Consider the following 23,366-nt stretch of genomic DNA (forward strand, 5'->3'; position numbering starts at 1 on the left):
GTGGCCCCGGAATCGAGCGACGGGGGGAGGGAGGGGGGGGGGGAGGAAGGGGGGAGACGGCCCTTAAGAAATGACTTTGCTATTTTGCTAAACGCGCCACGGCATCGCGGAAATACGAGAATATTCCTGACAGAGAGCAGCTCTTCTCGAAACTTTATGTCGAAACTTATTCCCATTGCATTATCCCTTTAGTGCCATGTTAGTTGTGGATATTATATTATAGAATCAAAACTTTCTTTCGTTCTTCACCTCGAAAAAGTTATCATCGACGTAAATCCAATTTTGTAGTCACATAATTCTGTATTGCGCGCGTATTTACTTCAAATTTTACGAGATAATCCTATTTTATAGTTATTAATGCAGATACTTCGATATTAAATCTTTTGTAAAAATTTAGCCATCGTGTACCCTTTCGTAAATTTAGAAAACAATTCACTCGTCGTGAAATTATTAAAATTGTTGAATCTTTTTTTTTTTTAGTCGTATTCATGCAGATTAATAAGATTAACTTTAATCTCTGTTTTCTTTCTTCTCATTTTTAAAAGAAACTAAGGAAAGATATAATAATGCGGAAAGATAAGAAGCAAGACGAAACCGAGAGAATTAAACTTAATCTATATCGGTAAAAAAAAAAAGGATCAGATTTTTTTCAGAACTATTTGGATACTCCTCCGAAACGATTCGAGACCACTGTTCGAATAGTCATAAATGTTTTTGTTAGTATCTCTCGTAACCATCACTCGTAAGACTACGACGTGTCGGTAGACGAGTGCGCGTTGTTGTGTGTGTTTGCATTCTGATTTCGATACACGTACCAAAATAACTTCTACTATATCCTTCTCCTCGGCCGGGGTTCTCTAACCGTATCCTCTGTACGTGCCTGCTACTGCTTCAGCTTCAGGCCTCTCCGGCTTCTCTCTCTCTCTCTCTCTCTCTCTCTCCCCCCCTTTCTTTCTCTCTCTTCCTCGCTCGTACTCTCCTCTGTCCCCGTCCTTCTCGCGCTCGCCTTCATTCACTAGTTCCCTCTCGCCACGCCGACCAACGCCGCCTCGCTCGCTCGCATTCGCCTCTACCTGCTTCTTTTGCAGTCATTCATTACTAACTATCCCCGTCTCCGTCTCTCTCTCTCTCTCTGCTCATTCTCGTTCCCTTCCGTTCGATGCGTTCCGCGTCACTTCGCCGCGTTTCCGAGCCCGCTTCCATAGATAGTCTTCGACAATACTTACATATCTTCTTTTGCTTGTCGGACAACGGTTTTTTTTTTTCGGTTGACATTGTTTCCATCGTTACATGGCACACGTAAGATATATTATGTATAACACATATTGGTTATTTTCAGTCTCAGCTGGGAGGAAACAAATCTACAAAACACAGTTTCTTTTTTTTTTATCTTTTTTTTTTATTCATATTAATCTTATTAATAAACTATCTCTTATTACAATGATATATATTAGTATCATCTTATTGGCATTTTTTATGTTAAATGTGCCAATAAAAAATTTATATAAATCATTCTGTGTCTGTCTAGTAAATCTGTCTGTCTCATTATAAATTTATATAAAAAATTTAATACATAAAAAAAAATATATATATACATAACTATTCAATCGATTATTTGGTATATTAGAGATTTCGAAAAGTAGAACATCAATGTGGAATATATCAGTCAAAAAACAGGAATTCCTTTTGAAGCCTCTTCTCAATTACTAAAACAGTAATACATATGCAAAAATTACAGTTAAAAGTTCCTACAATTACGGCGTCCAAATTAGAAAATAACTTTGCATGAAAAGGAATAAAGAGAAGTCACTTTTAAAGAATGATAAGAATATTTTAGAATAAAAGAGGCATCTCTTTTGACAGACGACTTCCGGTCGGGTCTCACTACGTTTACTACATCATGCATTCTCTTCGTTCCGCCTTCTCGACCTTTCCCCCCTTTTGTCTCCACTTCTTTCAATCTCTCTCTCGTCCGCTTCAATATATTAAAAAAGAAAATTATGTATATCACTGTCATATCATCGATATTTAATTAACAAGTGAGATATTATAATTAACATTGACAAATTAAAATTAAAAAAAAAAAAAAAAAACAAAGAAGGCAATTTATTTCCTAACTTCAAGACCATATTTCTAAAATTAATATTAAAAGCGTGACGTAATGTTAAGGGACAAATGCTTTGATTGACCATATTTTTATCCGTTTGATAACTTTCTATGCGCTAACACTTCCAATTAAACATTATTTCATAACACAATTATCCGTCTCTGCAACGATTTCCGGAAATTTAATAGACGATGCCAGTCGATAAACGTATTAAAAACGTACATTGTTTCTCGCGGATAGATCACGATCCCGATAGGCGTAAAAGAAGCGATAACAAATCTTCGATAAATTACTATACGTAAATTCGTGTAACGCAAGGTACGCATTAATAACGTACGTCAAACATTACCGATAAAGTCGATCAATCACGCCAATTTGTCAATCTGAATGGCTCATAATTAATCGATAGATCGGATTAATTGGACGTGGCATTTGCATCGCCTGTTGCTATTCTTCACTTTCGTACGTGTAACCTCTCGTTTGTCCTAATAAATTTCTAATTGCGGCGAATCACGCGACTAAAAATGCCCGATAGGGTGACACGTGAAATATTACGTAAATCAGGGGGGATAATCGACTCGTCATAACTCTGCGTGACGTAACGCCATAAACCGATACGTATTTTCATCTTTCGCAATCGCGATCGAGGAGAGACGAAGTCACGTCGGCGGTTCCTATCTCGGTTTACGGCAGCGAAATGCTAACGCGTAATAATGCCGGTAAATAAAATTGCGAATAAAGCCTCGATATAAATGGAAACGAGAGAGAGAGAAGCAGCGTTTCGCCGGCAATTCGTGCGGGGGGGGGGGGGAGGATCGTCGACGCACGCAGCGCATAATAAACCGTAGATCGAGCTCCGGTTATATACTTATCGTTATCCGAGCGCTTCTTGTGCCGCACCTGCTTCAAGGTAATTACATGCGTGGGAGTTAAACCGGAGAACTCGTTTCGAGGGTAATCTGCTTCCATACGTTACGCGTATACGAGTGTATCTATTTGCGGACCTACGGACCTACGTGTCTCTGACTCTCGGGGGTTAGACCACCTTCGTCATATCTCGCGATCGTTGCGGGCGATCGTTTTATCGCCTATCACGTGCTAACAGCGGCATTAAGATAGCGTATGAGAAATGAGAGAAGAATTGAGAGATTAAGCCGAATATTTACGAATGGAGGAAGGAATTTTACAATATTTTCAGCTTTCTTGATTAAAGAATTGAAAAAAAATATATAGGGTGTTACAAAAGTCAATCGCTCGGGAGGTAATTGGGGATCCAAAAACAAGAAAAAATGTTGGAACATAGATCCGAAATTGTTTTCGAGTCGATCGTCATTTTTATGTTGACATTTCAAATTGCTTTGCTTTCGAATTTTTTTTATCAAACTTGAAAGAAAAGATGGTCTTTATGAATTTTATAACATAATTAAAACTAAAATAAAAATTGATGCTTTAGGATTATACAGCATCACGTGGAGATTCAGCCCGCTTAGCATTTCTTAACAGAATTCTTGAAATCAAGACTCCACAGTTATGAACACTTTGTATATCTGTTGATCTACAGTATTTTATCTTTCGTGTGATAAATAGCTTTATAACATATTGACATTAATCAATCATGACAACGTTCCGGTGTAACAACATGTAACCGTATCTTTTTTCTTTTTTTCTTTTCTAGGAAACAGCGTGAATAAAATTAAAATATCGTAGAAGCGAGAGGACTCGCGGTTTTAGCTATAAAAATTTGATGCTAATTAGTATACATTTACATCGAATCATTACGTAAATCTTGCGGGCTAGACCCTTTTTATGCAGATTTATCGAAAAACACATCTTGTGATTTATCGAAACACATCGGTTTGAACGTTCGATGTTGAAGATAAAAATAGGCATCGGGTTGATGTGCATTCGGAAAGAGAGAAAGAGAGGGACCGGAAATTGTCGCCTCTTCCCTCTCTGCTTCCTACTCTTTCCTCACTCCTCTCTTCTGCCGCGGCAACCGGTGGACTTTCACGCGGCAACGATCCGCGTTCCGATGTGCCGCAATAATCGCGTATTGCGAGAGAAAACTGTCGTTGGGACAAACCTTTCGAATGCCCGTCACACAATAAACGGCGAAGTTTGGCGGGAAAGCAGCGACGATTATTTAACGCGGACGCGAAGTCAGTGTGTCAAATCACGACGTGCGTTCTCGCGCGACATTATGCAACGAGTGTTCGCCGTACTTTATCAGTATGTCAAATATCGCCTAAAGCAACTATGTTCGGCGTTTCGAGATGTTGCGCAGCTTTGCACAACGTACGTGCACGACGTTGCGGATTAATTAGACAAACTATTAATGCGCGCGATCGGACATTTTTCACAAGCGGCTAATGAACGAAAACGAAGTAAAATTCGACTTGTATAGAAAGAAAACATAATTTTATACTCGCAACGACATTAGAATGTCCCAGTGACATTTTCAACCAATAGATAAATTAATATTATCTATTAATTACAATGTTGCACCGTAGAGGTGCATTATGCGCGCGAGGAAGATCGCAATCGCGCATTTGGCAAACTCGCCAAATCATCTAGAAAAGGGCAGCGGAAGCGTTAACGAGAGAGAGAGAGAAGTCACGGTTACGTGGTCGTGGGCCATACGCGTAGCCCGCCCGGGTTACCGGAAGTCGAGTGACCGTAACGCGGCCCAGGTGAGCTCGATTGGTCAAAGAGGATGGGGAGATGCGAGACGAAGGGGATTTGCTCGTACTCGCAAGCCTCCTTTGCTTGCACGCGAGGGCTACGAGGTGAAGTGAGGACTCGGCTCTGTCGTGCGTGCTCCCGTCTTCCTGCGTAAAGTGGCAGAGGAAGTGGCGTATTATGGTATCTCGCAGGTTTTGAGATCGGGAATCCCTACTGAATTGATATCCCTTGAATATTAATATCGTTTGCAGCCGCTTAGTACAATCTGTTTTTTTTTCATGACGGGTAATTAAAAAAAAAAAAAAAATTAGCGCGGCGGTTTTCTTTTTTTCTACTTACACGTCGACAAAAACAATGAGGTGTTGATGTTGAAATTGGGGAGACTGGATATTTGACGTTGCTTCTTATAAAAGTATATTTTGTCGAAAATATTTATTTTCTCTCACGAGACTTCTTCAGATTCAAAGATTTGTTAACATTTATATAAGAAATGATGACGGGTGTATCATATGTCAAAAAAATATCGACATCATACTACATTTGCTTATCGCATATATTTCTCTTTATTAATAAGAGTCGCGTGAATTCACGAGCGTGAGCGAACGACTTTGTAGCGCATTATTTTCTCTTCGAGTATATCTAGGAGACGAAATAAGAAAAAGGACATGAGAGAAGAGGTGACGAGAGGCAGAAGAGAGAAGGAAAGAGGGAGAGAAAAGAGAGACACTTGCCGTGTAAAGGAAATGACGTTGACGCGTGTGTCCTTTCTGTGGCGTATACGAGCATCCAGTTCCAACAATCACCACCACCACCACCATCACCACCACCAACGCCATCACCACCTTTTCCAACACCGTGGAAAGGAGCACGGCGATATATCTCCCTTCTTTACACTCCTTCGTACCTTACAAGTTTACGCGTTCTCACGCTCTCCATCCCACTTCTCTCTCTCTCTCTCTCTCTCTCTCTCTCTCTCTCTCTCTCTCTCTCTCTCTCCCCCCCCCCCCCCTCTCTCTCTTTCATTCTCTCTGTTTCTCGGCTACATCTCGTCGTTTCCAACGGTGAGCGTATGCTCCGATAAACGTCCGCATACACACACACACACACACACACACACACACGCGCGCGCGCGCGCGCGCGTATACCTGGCCGCGCGCAGGCGAACACACTCCGATCGCCGAGATTACGAGGTAGGGCTTCGGGGAGAGAGAGCACATCAGCTTCCTAGTTATAATAAGCGGCGCAAAAAATGTGGCAAAAACCTGCTCAGCCTTCGGCAAGTATATACCGCGTCGAGCGCGTCCAGCGCAGCGGCCGGCTTCTGCTCGGCGCTCTCTATCGCTATCTATTCGCGTTCCTTTTGTTCCTACATCCTCTCTCCCTCGGCCACTGCCGTGCCGCACATCTTTCCTTCTTTTCATCCTGTTGCGCGTTTCTCTCTTCCTCCTCCTCCTCCTCCTCCTCCTCCCGTTCTTCGATCACTGTAGGTGTTGCCAGACAACAACCTGTACACCGGGGCCAGGCCAACTTCCTTCCTGCGGTCATCCTTTTCCGTCCTTCTCTCGCGCTCTCCCTCCGTTCCGCGCAACGGGTTAACCCCCTTCGGGCGCGTAACCTTCCCTTCTCTCGCTCTCTTATCCTCTCGCCGTTATCTATCTCCGCGCGCCGTCGTTTCTTCCCCTTTTCTTCTTCCTCGACACCTGGGGCGGCACATCCTCCGGCTCCTCACGGCTGTCCGTCACGTGTTCTTCTCGCTTCCCACAACGTCGTATTGTTATTATTTCCTCGGCTATCGTTCTTTAAACCCCTTCCTGCTTGCCTGTCCGCGATGACGCAACGTGCTTTATCAATTTCCGCGACGCTAATCGACGATAATAATTTTCTCGCGTCGCGACTTCCGGGTTTTTTAGAGCGCTGCCATTTCTACCTCGACTTCTTCGCCGGACTTGTGAATGAGGTTTGACAACGCGCCTCATGTAATTATTAATTAGCGCCACAACCGAGCAGCTGCATCGTACACCATGATACATATTTCCAGGCCATTCAAAGCCGATTTATTAAAGTTGAGCCATTTAATGTTAATGTGCATTATATTATTATTATTAATTGTAATCACGTCTAGAGCAAAGCGCTAGCGTAAAGAAAATTTAATCGGATGCATTTCTTTTAAACATCTCGATGCAATGATATCTGCAAATTTTTAATTTTCCGAAATCATAAGAAATAAATATTTGATTTCATTAACTATAAATAAAAAGATATTCTGGCACTTTCATTACTCTCTTTCTATATCAGTATTTTTGATATCAGTTCTTATATCAACTCTTATCATATCAGTTAAAGATAGAACTCTCTTTCTTTCTCTCTTTACGTACAGATACGCGTCTTTTTAGGAAGTCAAAGGAGCAACTTTCAAGATTTCTGCGATGAAGCGCTAGCTTTCTAATTTAAGTCCGATTTAATTATAGTTTCGGTCGCGCGTTTAACATTTATCGAAATCTGGAGCGAATAAGGCGAACGTCTGTAGGAAGTCCCAGATTAGAACCGGACTCGTTATGGAATATCATATCTTGCCAAATTGTTTTCTCTCTCTCTCTCTCTTTCTCTCTCTCTCTCTCTCTCTCTCTCTCTCTCTCTCTCTCTCTCTCTCTCTCTCTCTTTCTCTCTCTCTCTCTCTCTCTCTCTCTCTCTCTCGACAATTCGTTACCCAATTAATCTATCGGAATGAACGCAGCGTAACTGGCCGCGGAAGAGAGATAGATGCTCGCGGGAGGAAGAAGACGAGAAGGGTTACGGCGCATTCATATTGTGTTCGTACAGTTATGTGTACGAGAAGCGGCGTAAAATATAGCTGGCGGAATCGCGAATGGTAGCCGTGGTGCTGGAAGCCGGGGGGCCGGGAGAGGAGTGAATGTCCCGTCGCGCCGTTTGACGGTACCGGGGCGAGTTTATGAATGGTCCTGCGGACGTGCCGGAAGTCGCTAGCCGCGAAGGAAATTTTTAGCCTTGTGCCCGCGAGCGACGAGTTTTTCATCAATCACACGCACGACATCCTCGGCGAGCCGCGATCCACCGTGCGACCGGAGAAAACTTACTAAAACCGTGCTTGCGATAGCAACGTATAATTATGCCTTTTTATCGTCCGACGAAGAAGCTGTAAAAGTGCCCGCGACATCCGCGTTTCTACCGTGCGGCTAAAAAACTTTACTGTTCGAGCCATGTCGTTTACCTTTGTTCAGTTGCCATTAAGCGCGCTCGTTATCACGCGATCATGCAGATCGACAAATGCCCTTATTACGCTTATTATCCGCGTGGATTCTGCGATTAAACGAGTTATTTTCATGAAATTATTTATGTATAAATCTTACGACATATGTCTTACAACATATATCTATGCGAATAAGTTTCGAAAAATTTCTCTTTCTCTTCTACTATACTTTGATGAAATTATATATAGGAAAAAAAAACACCTCATTTTATTAATATTCAACATTGGCATTAAATTACTTTACACGCGAGTATTTATATAAGCAGAAATATACAGCGTAAATTTATCTTCGACAGTTTCGAGATAAAATTGAATTTATAAGGCAGAATTTTTCGATTATTCGTCAAATTACAGCAATAATTAAATCGGCGATTGCAAAAATTCTTGCATTACTGATAATTACTGATAATTAATCATTGAATAATCACGTTGACTATTACCCAGATACCCAGGGAGAAAATATTTATAACATTCTCGAGTTTCGCCTAAGCAAGATGTATCAGAAACGACATCGCAACCCATATATGCCCTTCGTGCTAGCGCGAAGGCCATCGTGCTCGGAAAGATAGTCCACCCTGCTATCCGTCGATGAAAGAAGGTCACGCGAGGAACTGTAGTCATTCTCGGAAAGTGCCGACTCGTTTCTTCATCTAGCGTGACGTCAACGTCACGACGACGACGACGACGACGACGACGACGACGATGATGTTGGCGGCGGCGGCGGGCGGCCGGCGTCGAGCGGACAAGCGGCGGAAAAGAGATCTGATCTGAGCGAAAGAGAGGAGAGGAGGAGGAGGAGGAGGAGGAGGAGGCGATGTGAGGAGAGGAGGTGGTGAACGAGGGACAGAAGGAGGAGGGGGGGGAGCCTCTTGGAACGGCCGAGGTGAGCTACCAGTTAAAGCGTGCGGCTCGGGCATGAATGAACGAAACGGCAAACCGAATGAAGGAAGGAACGGTGGACCTGCGCGCGTCCGCGTATTAGCCAACTCGGTATTTACTCGTCGTGTCGCGCGGACTCCGCGTGTGTACGTGCGCGTCGCCTAAGCACACTCGTACGCCTCAATTTTACGCGCGCAGCTCGAGGCCAAGAGAGAAAAAAGAGAGAGAGAGAGAGAGAGAGAGAGAGAGAAGAGTAGGGGAGGGAGAGAAATCGGGAGAGGAAGAAAGAGCGACAGAGGAAGAGAGAGAGACGGAGCGAGCGAGGGACAGCGCGCGCCCCATTCGTAGTGTGCGCCGACGCCAGTGTTAGTCCGCCGCGTGTGACGGGAGAGTATTCATTCATAAAACTCGGAGCGAGAGAAGAGTGAGGGCCAGAGGCCTCTGCGCCGCCACTCCGCTGTCGCGTCGTGCGATCGTAGCGTTGGTGGGGAGTCAAGTGTTTTTCGTCTCCTTCTCGCACGTCTCTTCCAGTTCCGTCGTCGGTCCCGCTCGCGCTCGCTCACTCGCGCGTACGTTCAACGTTCTCTTTCTCTCTTTTTCTCTCTTTTGTCCCTCCGTCTTTTTTTCCTTCTCCTTTCCCCATCGCTCCGTTAATTTCCACCTGGGTATCCTCCCCGCGAGTGATCCACTCGCCGCCTCGCGTTACGGCGTTTCGCGATTTTTATCTTTTCACCTTTGCGAAACGGCTCGGTTAGTCGTATTTTCGGATTGTACTTCTATATATCGCGTCTGCTTAACGTTCTTTTTCCCTTCCCCCGTGATTCCATTCAGCTGAAAATATCGCCACTCTTACGTGTCTTCTGGCCTACGTATATTAAGAATCGCCGCGTCTACGTCTCTTTTCGCATAATTCGGTCTCTCCCTCTCTTTCTCCATCTCTCGGTCTCTTTCCTCCTCCTCTTCTTTCGAACCTCCCTAGTCGTCTTCCCGTCTCTCCCTCTCTCTTTCTCTTTCTTTCTCAGACGTCGAGTTGCTATCTACGGCACGCTTCCCCTATAATAAACCAGTGTCCCTCGTCCGCTCGCCTCCTTCGCGCGTCCTCATCTCCTTCCGTTCTTACGCCTCGCTCCCCTCCGGCATCCGCGGACGCACGTACATACACGTACGTAGCGCGAATGTCATGCGACTTAGCCATCCGTGACACCGGAGTCACGATGAAGGAACCGACGACCTCTCTCTCGCCGATCGCCTTACTCACGTTCGCCTCCCTACCGCTGGCTCCGTAGCGTGCGAAATAAGTTGTCTCCGACGGCTGTACCCGCACGTTTCACCTCATCGCTTTGCGGCTCGCCCTCCCCCCTTCCTCCCGGAGTACCCTACCCGGGGTTACCCGCAAAACTCGCGTGTCCGTCCGAAGTGAGCCGTGTGAAACGAATCTTGACCCAGCTCGGGGGTCGCTCTCCCTCGTTTCTTCGCCGGACTGGCCGGACCGTCGACGCCCGTGAAATCCCTGACCGGCCTCGCGAATACGTAAGACGCGCGATCGGAGACGCATTCACTTCCCCTCTCCGGGAGATAGAAGCTCGATTCCCCCTCTCTCACTCCCCGCCCCTCTTCCCCTACGGGTCTTCCTTTACTTTTCTCCTGCACCTTTGCTCTTCTCTGCCTCTCGCGTCTTTCTTCGTCTTCTTCTTCTTCTTCTTCTTCTTCTTCTCCTACTACTTCTTCTTCGAAGTTTCTGCCCCTCATCTTTCACTCTCCCTCTCTCTCTCTCTCGTTCCAGCTCTCTTTCTCTCACGGCGTGTACGCACTTACCTGCGGAACGCGGTCGTACGTGTCCGACGGTGGCGCTTCGGCTTAACGAACTCCGGTGGCGCCGAAGGAAAGATCGTTTCGTGGCCGGGGCGGCGGGATCACCTCGATCCTCGGCCGCGCGGTACACAACACACGGTCCCGAGGAGCGTCCGTGACGTGCGTGCGCTCTCTCGGCCTCTCGCCGTTCAGTGCGGCGCCGTCTCGCGTGTGCGTGTTCCCCTTCGAGAGTGCGTCGTCAAATGCGCGCGGCGACGTCGTCGTCGTCGTCGTCGTCGTCACTATCATCATCGTTGTTGTCATTGTCGTTGACTCGTACTCACAGTAACTGCGGGGTAAACGACGAACGTTTTTCCGAGAAGCGCACGACGAGGGTGTCCGGCACACGGAGGGGCGAGTGGCGCGAATTCGCACGAAGCGGAAAGGAAGGAAACGCACGCGGGAAGCGAAGCGGAGGCATTTCCGCCTCTTGACGGACCGACCGTCGGGACTCCGACGATTCATATATTTTCGGACTCTCCCTCCACCGAATCTCTCCCCGGTCCATCTTACCACGCCGCCCTCCGTTCCTCTTTCTCCCCCGTCGTCCCCCGGCGCGCCACTGCTCCCCGGAGCTCGCCCCGGAGCAACCGGCGAGCAGTTGCGCAAGCAGGTATTCGGAAATAACCCGTGTGGGTCGCAGTTATGAATTGATAGCAAACACATGGTGGACACACCGTGAGCTTCGTGCCCGCTCCCGCGCCCGCGTCCGCCTGACCAGCAGTGCGCCTCGCCGAGTCTCCCAGATTTTCTCCCGGCCTCCTCTCGGCAACGTGGCCCGCTTCGCCGAGCTCGGCCCGCCATTGACAAGTCGGAACTGTCAGCTGCCAGCGGCGGCTGCTTGTGTGTGCGTTTCGTCGCGACCGACAGTGCGCGCGCGCGCGCGCGCGCGTGTCGAGATAGACGTCGAGGTAGCTCGCGACGTCGATGGCACCGGAAAGCGGCGCGTCGTCCTTGCAACACGGAAAGTGCATTTGGTACCAAGTGATTTGCGCCAATGACCGCAACTGTCCGTGCCCCTTGGTAAAGACCCTCTCCTCGCCATACATCGGGGGACGTGTGCATTATGGGATAGACAGCGGGACAGCTTTCCGGATCGACGAGCGGATCGGCATGTGATCGTTCGACTGAGCGCGAATCAAGTTTGACGTTTACACACGTGGAACCAAGTTGGGGGTTCCGCGGTGACGAACCGAATCTTCCGGATCGTCCTCGACGGAGGTGCACCTGCGATTTAAATGATTTCACCACGGTCGACGGACCTTTCCGTCCCGAGAGACATCGCGAGAGAAGAAACGACGAAGGGAGCACGAATTCGGTAGCGAAAAGTACGCGCAAAAGAAGAAGAGAAAAAAAAAAGAGGACGAATGACACTGACAATTCTAGCCTACGTGCATGTACAGTGATTACGCAAGATCGGCACTCATGTACGTTGATTACGGCGGCGACGCTTACGCCGGAATGGGAATCAAGGCCATGAAGTCCTTTGGCAGGTCCAGAGGTAGGAATCTCAAGGACGGAGTTACTTACATTTGTCTCGTTGCACGAGGAGTAATGAGGCATAAAACGTTTAACGTAATGGTCTCATATAAGGGTTAGCTGATAACCACAAAAATTTCATACAGTATTGCGATTCTAAGTTATTAAATAATATTTATCCTCTTACGCACATACACACACACGCGCGCGCGCGTGTGTGTGTGTGTGTGTGTGTGTGTGTGTGTGTGTGTGTGAATAAGAGAGTAAATATTATATATGTATATATGAGATCGATATGATATAAATCCAACTATGGTCGATATTATAATCCAACTATAGAACAATCATGAATAATATCACGCTGAATGAAACGGAATGAAAACCATAATATTTATTGATAAAAATAATTTAAAATGTTATGGTATTCAAAAAATTAATTTAGATTCATCTACCTGTTTTCATTCATGATGCTTGATACAATGTTCACATCATAATGTATTATCCAGAAAAAGAAAGAGATTATTGCATTTTGTTAGCAGTTAAGTAGTTAAGTAATTAAGGGCAGCAAAGTCAACTGAGATTAAAGCGACAGTAGAAAACTGAATACTTAACATCGAATGTGATCATCGAAAAACGTATTATTCGTACGTATTCCGTGTAACAATTTTAAAAGACAGATTTTAGTTAATAATCCTACAAATTTTTTATTAATATCTTTTTATTAAATGTTATAACTTTTAATATTAATTAAATGACATGACTTAAATGCAATTACGAATTAAATTAAATAACGATATTTTAAAGAATTATATACTAGCATCTATATGTTATAGGCATGAAAATTTATTTACAATGTAAATGGATGAATTAGGTGTAAAAAAAATGAATGAATTGTGTAAAAAAAGAAATAAAAAAACCGTCACCCGTGCAATTTGCGATCGTAGTTAGGGGTACGTAAATTGGTTCTCTCTCTCTCTCTCTCTCTCTCTCTCTCTCTCTCTCTCTCAGATTACGCGCACGCGCGCGTGTTCCACTTCCGGAAATGAAGACTAACCCTGACTTTGACATTGGAGACGCCATGATCGTGCCAACCGTGATTAACGCAAACGTGACTTAGTTTCCGACAGATTGTAGCAGATGTCATCGACGTTGCTCGCGCGCGAACATAATCCCACACCGCTCGCAGCAACTTCTTGCAGTTGAGAGGACTCGCTGCTAGGATATCCAGATTTATTATAACAGATTTGTCGACTAATTATGGTGAAAGAAAGGGAAGGAAAAGACGAGGCTTAGACTTAATTCATTTTTATTTTGACACAAATTAAAGCAATTAATTTTTTTATTATCAATATACAATTTACACTTGTTCGCTATATTTTTCATATAATTAAATATATAATAATTAATATTTTCTAGCGTATCAATCTCTCAGTTGTTAATGATTTTAACAGATACTTGTAAATTAAAAATGTCTCAGGTAGAAATGATTGCAGAAAAATATTTTTGAAATTAGGTAGAATTTGTAATTATGATACGTCTAGTTTTATTAATCTTTCATATTAATCAGTATATAAAAATAAATTTTTACATAAATAATCGATGAAGGCTTTGTACAATTAATTTGTGATGCTATTATTCTATACAAGTAATATAAAAGTAATAAGACTGGATATATCATAATAACAATTTTTATCTGATTTCAAGAAAGTCTTTCTGCGATCATTTTTAGGACACTTTTAGTTTATGAATGTTTAAAATTATTGAAATATGGACAAATATCGAAAAATTCTGCTCGCTACGAGGCTCGTCCACGAGCTCGCGTAGTCGTGCAGTTTTCTACAGCCTCCTCTGTGCGATCCTTAAGTAGGGGATCTGTCGAGCGAGTAACTGCTGCTATTCGACGATACTTCCTGGCAACCGGTTTCGAAGCAACTGCTTGATCCGTTTTCTTCGCTGCAGATATCGCAAGTAGAGCTCTTACTATTCAAAGTATTTCTGGTATTCGTATATTGGATTAATATTGACAGCGGCAGAATGGAAATGATCGCGCGGCTACGTGGATATTTCGTAACATTCGAAGAGCGATTCGATCGAGCTCGCAGCGGAGTAATGCACATCGCGGGGATGTATAATGAATGGGGATTAACCGCGTACTGTCGCGAAAAAAAAAAAGAACGGCGCGCTCGTTTTGTTCGACGAGGAGGGCATCGACTTCGCGGGCAAGACGCTCGGATCGTTCGGAACAAATCGGATTTTTTCCTCTCTCAAAATGATTTACGCAACTTTGGAGCGAGAGCGAGCGTGTGAAAAAGAGTGAAACACTCGAAGTTTTCGAGGTGAATTTTAAATGTTAACTGTTTGCGATTAATCATCGCGTCCTTTCACTTCCATTCATTATATCGGCATGTCTTAACTCGGCTTTCGTGACGCGTTTGCTTCCGTTCGACTCCGACACGTAAAAATTCGGAAACGCGAAACGCGAGTTATGTACTTTTTTGCCAAACTGAAAGGGGACTCTAATGACTGTCATTTTTCACATTACTCGATCGGAATATCTGTATCAATTGTTAATCATAAATTTTACGGTGTCAAGTAATTATCGGCAAAACTGCCACTAGAAATATTTTCCTGCTTCAAAAACTTTAATAGTCACGACAACGACTCGTCGTACTTTTTTGCATTGGCAAACAGTTATCGCCGTGATTTTAATGAAAGCCATAAAAGTCCATAAAGAAGAACATTTCTATAACGGTTGCTTAAGTTTCATGATCGAAGAAAGCTTGTTTAAGGCTCATTTAAAGGATATTCCGAGAATTTAGTTGCCATTAAATCAATTAACGCGCTTCCAGTCCGAAGAGAATTTTGGGGAAACCTTTGATAAATTTCTTCCCGAATTCATTTAACTTTCAAGTTGACAGATACCAATATTTGCAAATGCAAATTTTAAACATTTTATTTTAATATATCGAGAGAGAGAGAGAGAGAGAGAAAGCGCGAATCAATTGCTAAAAAGATTTCATAATTTTAAATCGCAATTTTGCATCGAGATTCAAAATTCGAAATCCGTCATCGTGTCGATTGGAATTTTTACAACACTTGTTGCACGTTACAGGATTGATCCTCGAGTACCCCCGCTAAATGAGATTACTGATAATTGCTGCGAAATGGGAAAGTAGACACTTTGTGGCGCGGCACGCCATGCCGCGACGCACCGAGGCATAATGGAGGCAACGTAGTATTTCAATAATTCATTTCGTGGAAACGGTAGGATTACAGCAGGACGCTACAGACAGTGATTCTAACTTTCATTGTCAGTGCAATGACATAAGCATTGCGTTGCAGTGCGCTGTCATTGCTTTCGACTGACACGCGTTCGAATACGCTGTATTACGTTATAAAACAAGTCGCATTTGACATTACATCGAATAAATTTACTCGGAAGAATCGAGGGAATCACTACTCGAGAGGCTTTCCATTTCAATTCCAAAAGAGGGAAAGAAAATATTTTTAATATTATTTACTTATATCACATTTCTTACAATCGTGTAATTTATTTTTTGATAAATCAAATTTATATTTTTATATAGTTCGACGATTTAATTTCTAAATTTGTATGTATCGTGTAGCACAAATCAATTTTTTTCCCTACATTTTGTGCAGCACGTGAGCTATATAATTCAACTAATTTATTTCTTTTCATCGAGTCTGTAATTGCGTGAATTGCGCAACCGCAATTTACGAATTGCGCAATAAAAATGCATCGCAATGGCGTCTTTGACGAATATTCGTGGCACCACGCGTATGTATCGTGGTAAAAACGTAAAACCATAAAACGAGACATTATACATTCCAATGCCCTTCTATTAATATCTGCACGTATTTCAAAGTCAGTCAATCATATCCCGAGCTGATTACCTCGAGCAATTTCGTATCGATCCAGCTGCGATCGTTGGCATTATTCGTGGGTTCTCGATTCTGCGAATAATTCGTAATTCAAATTGCTCTCGCCGTGGGACACGCTTATTTGTTCTATAAATAAATACAATTTTCTTCAATTTAAATATCTTAATTCGCATTTTTTTTTTATTACGATTATTACATAATTTACATAACGAAAAAAAAAAAAAAATGAACAATGGATTTCAGCAGCTTCGGAACGGACAATTCTGGAGAACAAGTTCGTGTCGTATTGATTGCCCGTATAAAAACCTTTTCTTAATCCTAAAAAATGTGTGTGAAAGGATATTTAAAACATGAAAAAAAAAAAAAAATCTTTTGCGACACGAATCTGGGCGACGCGCGCGCGTTGTTTCGCTCGCATGTATTTGTCCACCGCAGCGAGCAGCGAATGGCTGACCCGATTATAGCTATATATATATACATCAAAAAGTCTCGCATCTGGCGAAGATGTGCTGTGAACAACTGCAGAACGTTATCTTGGTTCCGGTTTCAAAATGACGGCTGTTTAGCTCCCTCAAACACTCGTAAAATCCGATATACGGGGGTCCAAAGTGGCGCACTTTCTCTCGCTCTAGACATTAAATAGGCCAGACCAAAGAGGAACTTGTTCCTTTCAACGAAGTTTAACGAATTTTTCCAAGACTTCAGATGGCCGGCGATAACGAAACCAAAGGCGATCGCTCGCAATCGCGCTCGCCGCGATCGAAATTGACGTCTGATTTTTTTTCCTTTTACATGAAAATTCGTCCGATCGATATATCGCTCGTAAGTGTTCTCACTTCGCAACGGAATACCGAATACAACGAACGAATTAGGCCAGCTCGCAAATGTTGTAGAACAATCTTCTACACAACAAACTTCTACACAATATCGGCGTTGCTTTTATGCCAATTTCACAACGCGATATTGCTCTTATATTGGTTTTATATTGATTTCACAGGCGCGCAATAGGTTTTGCGTTGGTTTTATACGACTTTCACACATAATCGGAATCACATTTGCGTAGTTATTATAGTTCAACTGGCGGCTGTCGGTCACGTTCGACGACGATGCATTTGCGAGTACGAATAGCAACGGTATGTAACAACGGCCGGCCATTAAAGAGGAGAGGGAACGGTGCGGTTTTTCCAGGGAGAAAAAAAAAGGGAGCGATAAAATGGATATCGCATTGATACAAATGGATTCACGGAATCCGACAGAGGAGTAACTATAATTCTCGCGAGAGAGAAGTAATTAATCGATTTCGGAACAATATGTTCGTTCCATTTTTCTTTTCTTATCAAATGTGACGCGTCGGCGCGGTAGCCGTTAATTTTTTTTTAAGCTTTATGATGCATGTGAATCATTATAACTGATTTCTTCGACAGAGAGATTTGGTTACATTGTCAGCCTCAGGAAGTCAGAAAAGGCATGTGTTGGCATTATCACGGGCTATTATCACGGAGTCCGTTATCTCGGCAAAACATGTGGCTCCGATAATCAAACTAACAATGGTGTTACCAAGCAGAACAGCTTCTCTCACCATCTTGAAATTGAAACACATCTTTAACTTGAATAAAAAAAAAAAGCTTCATTTTGTAACACTTACAGAATAGAACTCGTATCCTATGTATACATCGTATTCCTGCATTATTTCTCTATATTCTCATCTGAAATATCTCTTTCGATTCTTTACCTCTGCATAATTTATTGATTTTAAACATTCCATTTTTTTTTTATTTATTTTTTTATTTTTTTTAATTGTCCCTACGTGTAACATTTTTATTCTATCGCATTTATAAGAAACTACGGGTTTTCTTACGTTACGAGTTGTGTCTTTATCGCATGAATATAATCGAATTTTATACCTTAATTAACCGAATGTAAGTTTGACGCTCCGTGAATCGTACATCTTGCTGGAAGCAACATCGAGATTAAGACTTTTCGCGAAGCAACCGAGGATATCCACATCTCTCTCGCGAATCATTTGTTTGTTTGTTTGTTTGTTTTTTTTTTTATTCAGCGCAGGCATAGTCGGGAACGCGAATTAATTGATATGGACAACGATGGCAAATTGCGCGGAGATTACTTACGACTAATTATGGAATCCTGCCCCTGTTATCTCGGCGAAACACGCGGTTTCGCGATAATCGTCGGTTAACAATGACGCTACCGCTCGTTACCATCGCCCGCTCGCTATCAACCGCCGCGTGCAACAAGGACTCTTTCCTCCCCCCCTTCCCCCCCCCCCTCCCCTCCGCCGGGCGATTTATCAACGCTGGCAACCGAGCGTATTGCGATTGCGATATCCCGTTGGGGGATTACCATCGTCAGTCCTTACTGCTTCTCCTTGAATTTTTCAAAGCCCCAATGAGCTGATAATCTCGGTTTGTCCCGTCACCCTTCGCGCATGATAATTCGCGGTTACGATAACATATCCTGCATCGCGCTGTCGATCCGAAACACGAAGCCACGCTCCAATTTGAGGGCGTTTGGCAGTTGCGCATTATGAAAAGTTAATTATTCCAGATAAGTCGTCCTTAGACTTCCGAAGAAAGATCTCTTTTTGTCTTGTATCATTTTCAATGCCTTTTTTTTTTCACGATTTTCTTACGTATATGACACACGAGAGAAGTGCAACATTATATTTAATATCTTCTTTACTGTAAAATTTGCGTAAAGATATATTTCATTCGAACTCTTACGAATTTTGCCAGTTTCCCCATCTTTTGATACTTAAAAGTAATTTTTTTCTCAATAATTTTTTGCGATAAAAATTTCCTATGGGGGAAGGAGAGTTAATCGATTTCAAATTTGATTATCGCTTTATTAAAAAGGGAAAGATTTAGCTGTAGTGTTTAAAGTGCAGCGTCGTTAAAAATAACATAATTCGCAACATGAACAATTAATTCTGATCTTGTAATATAAATTCCAAATAAAAGAAAAAATTATATCGGAACACGCGTTCATGCCCACTCTCCTGAGATCGAGTCCGCCGAGTGGGTTTTCCGCATGGTGATTTCTTCCGCTTTCTCCGTTCCGTTAATTTTTTTACACAATAGCAGTCGCCATTAGGGGACTCGATTTTGCCGCAAAAGTCCATTATTTGCAAAGTACATGGCGGTGCTCGAATGTAATTTAGACACCGCGTGCGAATAACGCGCCTGTCGCGCTCGCGTCGCATTTGTACGCCTCGGGAGGGGACATAACGTAGAGAATTCCGCTTGCTTGCTCCCGAGGGCTTCTTATACGGGATGAATGGCCTTACAGCCTAGTCGCCTTCGATGCGAGGTGATGCGATGGATGAGACCGAACGAACGCGGGAGAGCCACCGACCGGAGCAACAGGTGTATACCACGGAAAGGCGGGCCGGTGGCACGTTGGATACCAACACACGTGCTCGCACTTGCACACTCGTACACTCGGCTCGATTTTCAGCACAACGTGCATAACGTATGTCGCGTCGCACTTCTCCGACCTCTAATTCGTTTCGCGGCTATTTTAATTTCTATCAGCTTGAACGCGCGTCGAGGGCGAAGCTAAGTGAGAAGTCGCACGTCGGATTCGGAAAACCCACTTGACGATAAACAGTCCCGAGTCCACCATCGTGGAATTCGTTCGATCTCATTTAAATTTTATTCGCATGAATTTAACATTTTGTCGCGATCAGACAATCAGGCGTGTAAATTGACATTGAATGTAATTTGGTGTTTAAAATATTATCGGAAGAGTTACACGAAAATTTATCTTTATCTTTACGTTTTCCTTTCTTCTTCTTTCTTCCGAAACAAGAAGAAGAAGAAGAGATCCGCGCTCTCTCGTTGTTTTCGCGATGTCGCGTTTTCTTCAGCCGCGAGTACGCGTTATTATGCCATCCGGAGAACAACAATTTCTCGACGAAAAAAGCGAAAAAAGAGCGACGGACGAATTCGGAGACGCGCTCCTCTCGCGCAGTTTGTTCGGAACAGCTGCCGCAGTTGTTTGGTTGCCGAGTATACTTGAGGTATAGAGGAAAGAGGGATAAGCCAGAAGACGTTGGTAGCACGTGCCTCGTGCCAGCTATACTCGTGAAGGTTATACACTCACCCTAGCGTACTCCAGATGGACGGGAGAAAAAAAATCTCCTTATAAACAACTGCGATGCTCGGCGCGCTCATATTCAGAGCTGCTTCCATAGATCGTCGAATGTTCGTTCGTCTTGATTATACTTGAAAAATTGCAATCATAGTAATCGTTAATTTTTTTAATTATTAATATACCGTATTCTTTGTTGCATTTTATTATTTGTTTTTTTATTTTTATGCGAAACAATTGGGAGCTCTGAGACACTGTATATATACATGTTGATGAATAACATAAATAAACGAGTGATTATCATAGAATTAAGAACAATTGTAGAAGAACATTTAATAATTTTATTAATAATCGATGAAAATGAAGGAGAGAAAGCAGTAAGTTACGCAGTAAAGTTTTAATATAAAAAGAAAGAGAATGAAAAGAAAAATGTAATAATATTAGAATACCAAATATCGAATAGTAATTCGCGTTTTGCAAGTAAAAGGAGTAGGAATCGCGGAAGCGGGAAATTTTGTTTATACTTTCTACGTCTAGTAGACTTTGTAATAAGAGTCATTTATATATATTCCAACATGGACAATATATGGAATATTGTATTGATTATTTGTTTTTGCCCCGTAACAAATTTGCAAGCTAGATTTTGAAATATTTAAAAACTCCTTTTTTTTTTGAACCCTAGAAGTGTTTTTATTTCATGATGTCGCATCGACAAGCAATAAATATATATATATATATATATATATATATATACACAAAATAATTTTTTTTTCTACAAGTCTCGCGTAACCTGTAGAGCATATCTAATTAGGCATATCTAATTATTCTCGATTAAAAATGCGTACTCTAAGGTTTAACTGAGATTATCGGATAAAGAAAATATTTTTCGGTTGGCATTAATTGCTCGGAGAAGGTATATAACTGGTCATTGCGCCGATCGCTCGCAAATAACGCAAGCTATGCAAATTTATGTTGAACGTGTCGGGGGTCAAATGCCATCTGGGTCGCGGGCCTCGATTATTTTAAATTTCCATTCGATTAAGTAAAGGATCGAGCTAACCGTCTGACTCGGCGCCGATCGATTCGATCGGTGAGCCGAATGCAGTTTTATAAAGAGAGAAAAAAAGAGAGGAAGAAAAAAAAGGAAAACTCGTTAATCCGCGATGCATCAACTCGCAGCACCTGCCAGCGAACGCCATCGCGATATCTCGATCTCCCCGTTACGTTCAGGCTACAAATGATACACTACGGATACGGCCGTTCTGATTTATAACGCAATGTACCCATATAAAGCTATATAGGATGTATTCTAGTCGTGAAATTTACGAACAATACCAGTGCACGGACTTTTATGCGTTTATGTCCCAGATTTACTTCTTTACATTGCATATGCGTTGTCCAATCTGGAATAAATTTTTCCTTTACCTCGAGGTATAACGATTTTAAAACTGTGATAAATAAAACCTCACACGTCCGTGTTCGCTTTGGGTTTGCGGTTTTCATGCTAAAACGATAATATGAGAATAAAATTAATTAAGACAGTGGAATTATATGTTTAGAGCACATTTTACATGTTTTATTATTATATTTATATTAATAAAAATTTAAATATTAATATATTTATCATATAGTTATCATATAGTTATTCATCATTTTTTTTCCTTAACCGAACAACATTTCTCTTAAAAGAAGAGATGCGAGTGATATGTAAAACGACAAGTACACACGTAAAATTGTACTTTGTTTACGATTCGACGGAAAATGAATTTCTTTTATTAATAACGAGTCGGCGTGACGGATCGTATAATGCATAATCCCGAGTTTTTGCGCGCGCGATATATCGCATATAAGGCGCAAGGTCGAGTTATACGCGGCGTCCGCACAAGCGACGAAGCAGAGAGCCGCGGACGTTGTTCCTGCGAAACTTCGCCCCCTTTGAAATTCCACTCGCGCGGCACGGTCGCGCCGTTGGCACGTGAATTTTCAATAGAACGCCTCGCTCGAGACGCACACCGCTCGCACGTTCGTCACGCATCTGAGCGGCGCGGCGTCGACGGGGGCCACCTATCTTTGGGCCATCATCGCTACACGCCGGCCGACCGACCGGGCGTTTTTTCGACGCGTCTCGCGTTCGACGGTGGCCGAAAGTGCAAGCTCGTTTCAGAAAAAAAAAAAAAATCCTCTACAAACGCGCTTTTAGCCTCTGCAAACATTTTAACACCTGTTCACCGAATTCATCATCGGAGAGATAATTTTCTATGCGTTTCGAGCGTCGCGAATACAAATTGGAATACCTGGCTAAAATTCCCTAGCGCAGCGACCGCGTATCCAACTACCGCGCCACGCGACGTCATATCTCTTGTGAATGACGGCAAGATTGTGAAAATGATGCGTGAGCGCCCTTCTCGGCAAGAACGCATAGAACGAATACAACGACATCGACGACGACGACGACGGCGACGACGGCGACGACGGCGATGCACCTGCCTCTATTCCGACGGCGGTTTCACCCCTCTTTACGACGATGCTATCTAAGATGGCAGTGCGTGGCCCCTTCGCCCTGCGTTCGTTTCGCTTTTGCTCGCCTCGCCATTGCCCCGTGCCCCGTGCGGCGGTGCTGGTAACCGCGCGCGCGCGCGCGCGCGAGACACCTGACGCACGTACGCGCTCGTAAAACGCGCGCTCGCGCGCACGTGCAACGCGGAATACGCGCGGCCGCGCGCACCTTGCATGTGAGAAGCGACGTAAACTCGCCGCTTCTCACACACGCAAGAAGCTGCCGCTGCATACACACGTGCTTAAACGTGCTTCTTCTCTCTATCCTCCCCGTTTTACCTCGTCGCGCTTTACCTCTCGCCGTTCGGCCGACCCGGCGAATCGTTTCAATGCGCCTTTATTTAAAATAAAGGCGCCGCTACTATTAGCTCCGTCGTGCGGAAATCGCACATTGGCGTATCACCTATGTGTCATGAACATCGCGATATTGTAACCCGCGCTTTCTACCCGATCTGTGGAATTCTCTTTGGTCGTCTCGAAAAATTCAGGTATTCTTTGTCGGCGTACAAGATTCATATAATTATAAAGCGA

At 43.4% G+C, this 23,366-nt stretch overlaps 1 protein-coding gene across 9 annotated transcripts in view; it reads left to right on the forward strand.

Annotated features, from left to right (window-relative positions):
- The window catches only part of pnt (ETS transcription factor pointed), a 115,176-nt gene that overhangs the window by 55,355 nt on the left and 36,455 nt on the right, over positions 1 to 23,366 (forward strand). The window contains exons 1-2 of one of the 9 annotated variants that reach the window (XM_089077284.1): positions 8,956 to 11,204; positions 11,431 to 12,288. The exons of 5 other annotated variants lie outside the window; for them this stretch is intronic. In XM_089077284.1, the coding sequence (XP_088933410.1) occupies positions 12,183 to 12,288 (106 nt within the window). In that variant the 5' untranslated portion in view covers positions 8,956 to 11,204; positions 11,431 to 12,182. Of the gene's footprint in view, positions 1 to 8,955; positions 12,289 to 23,366 lie in introns of those variants that run through there. 3 more of the 9 variants (XM_089077283.1, XM_089077285.1, XM_011633405.3) reach the window with 3 other exon arrangements.

The sequence above is a fragment of the Pogonomyrmex barbatus genome, unplaced genomic scaffold (genome assembly GCF_055798465.1).
Source record: "Pogonomyrmex barbatus isolate J1 unplaced genomic scaffold, ASM5579846v1 scaffold2, whole genome shotgun sequence".
NCBI lineage: Eukaryota > Metazoa > Arthropoda > Insecta > Hymenoptera > Formicidae > Pogonomyrmex > Pogonomyrmex barbatus.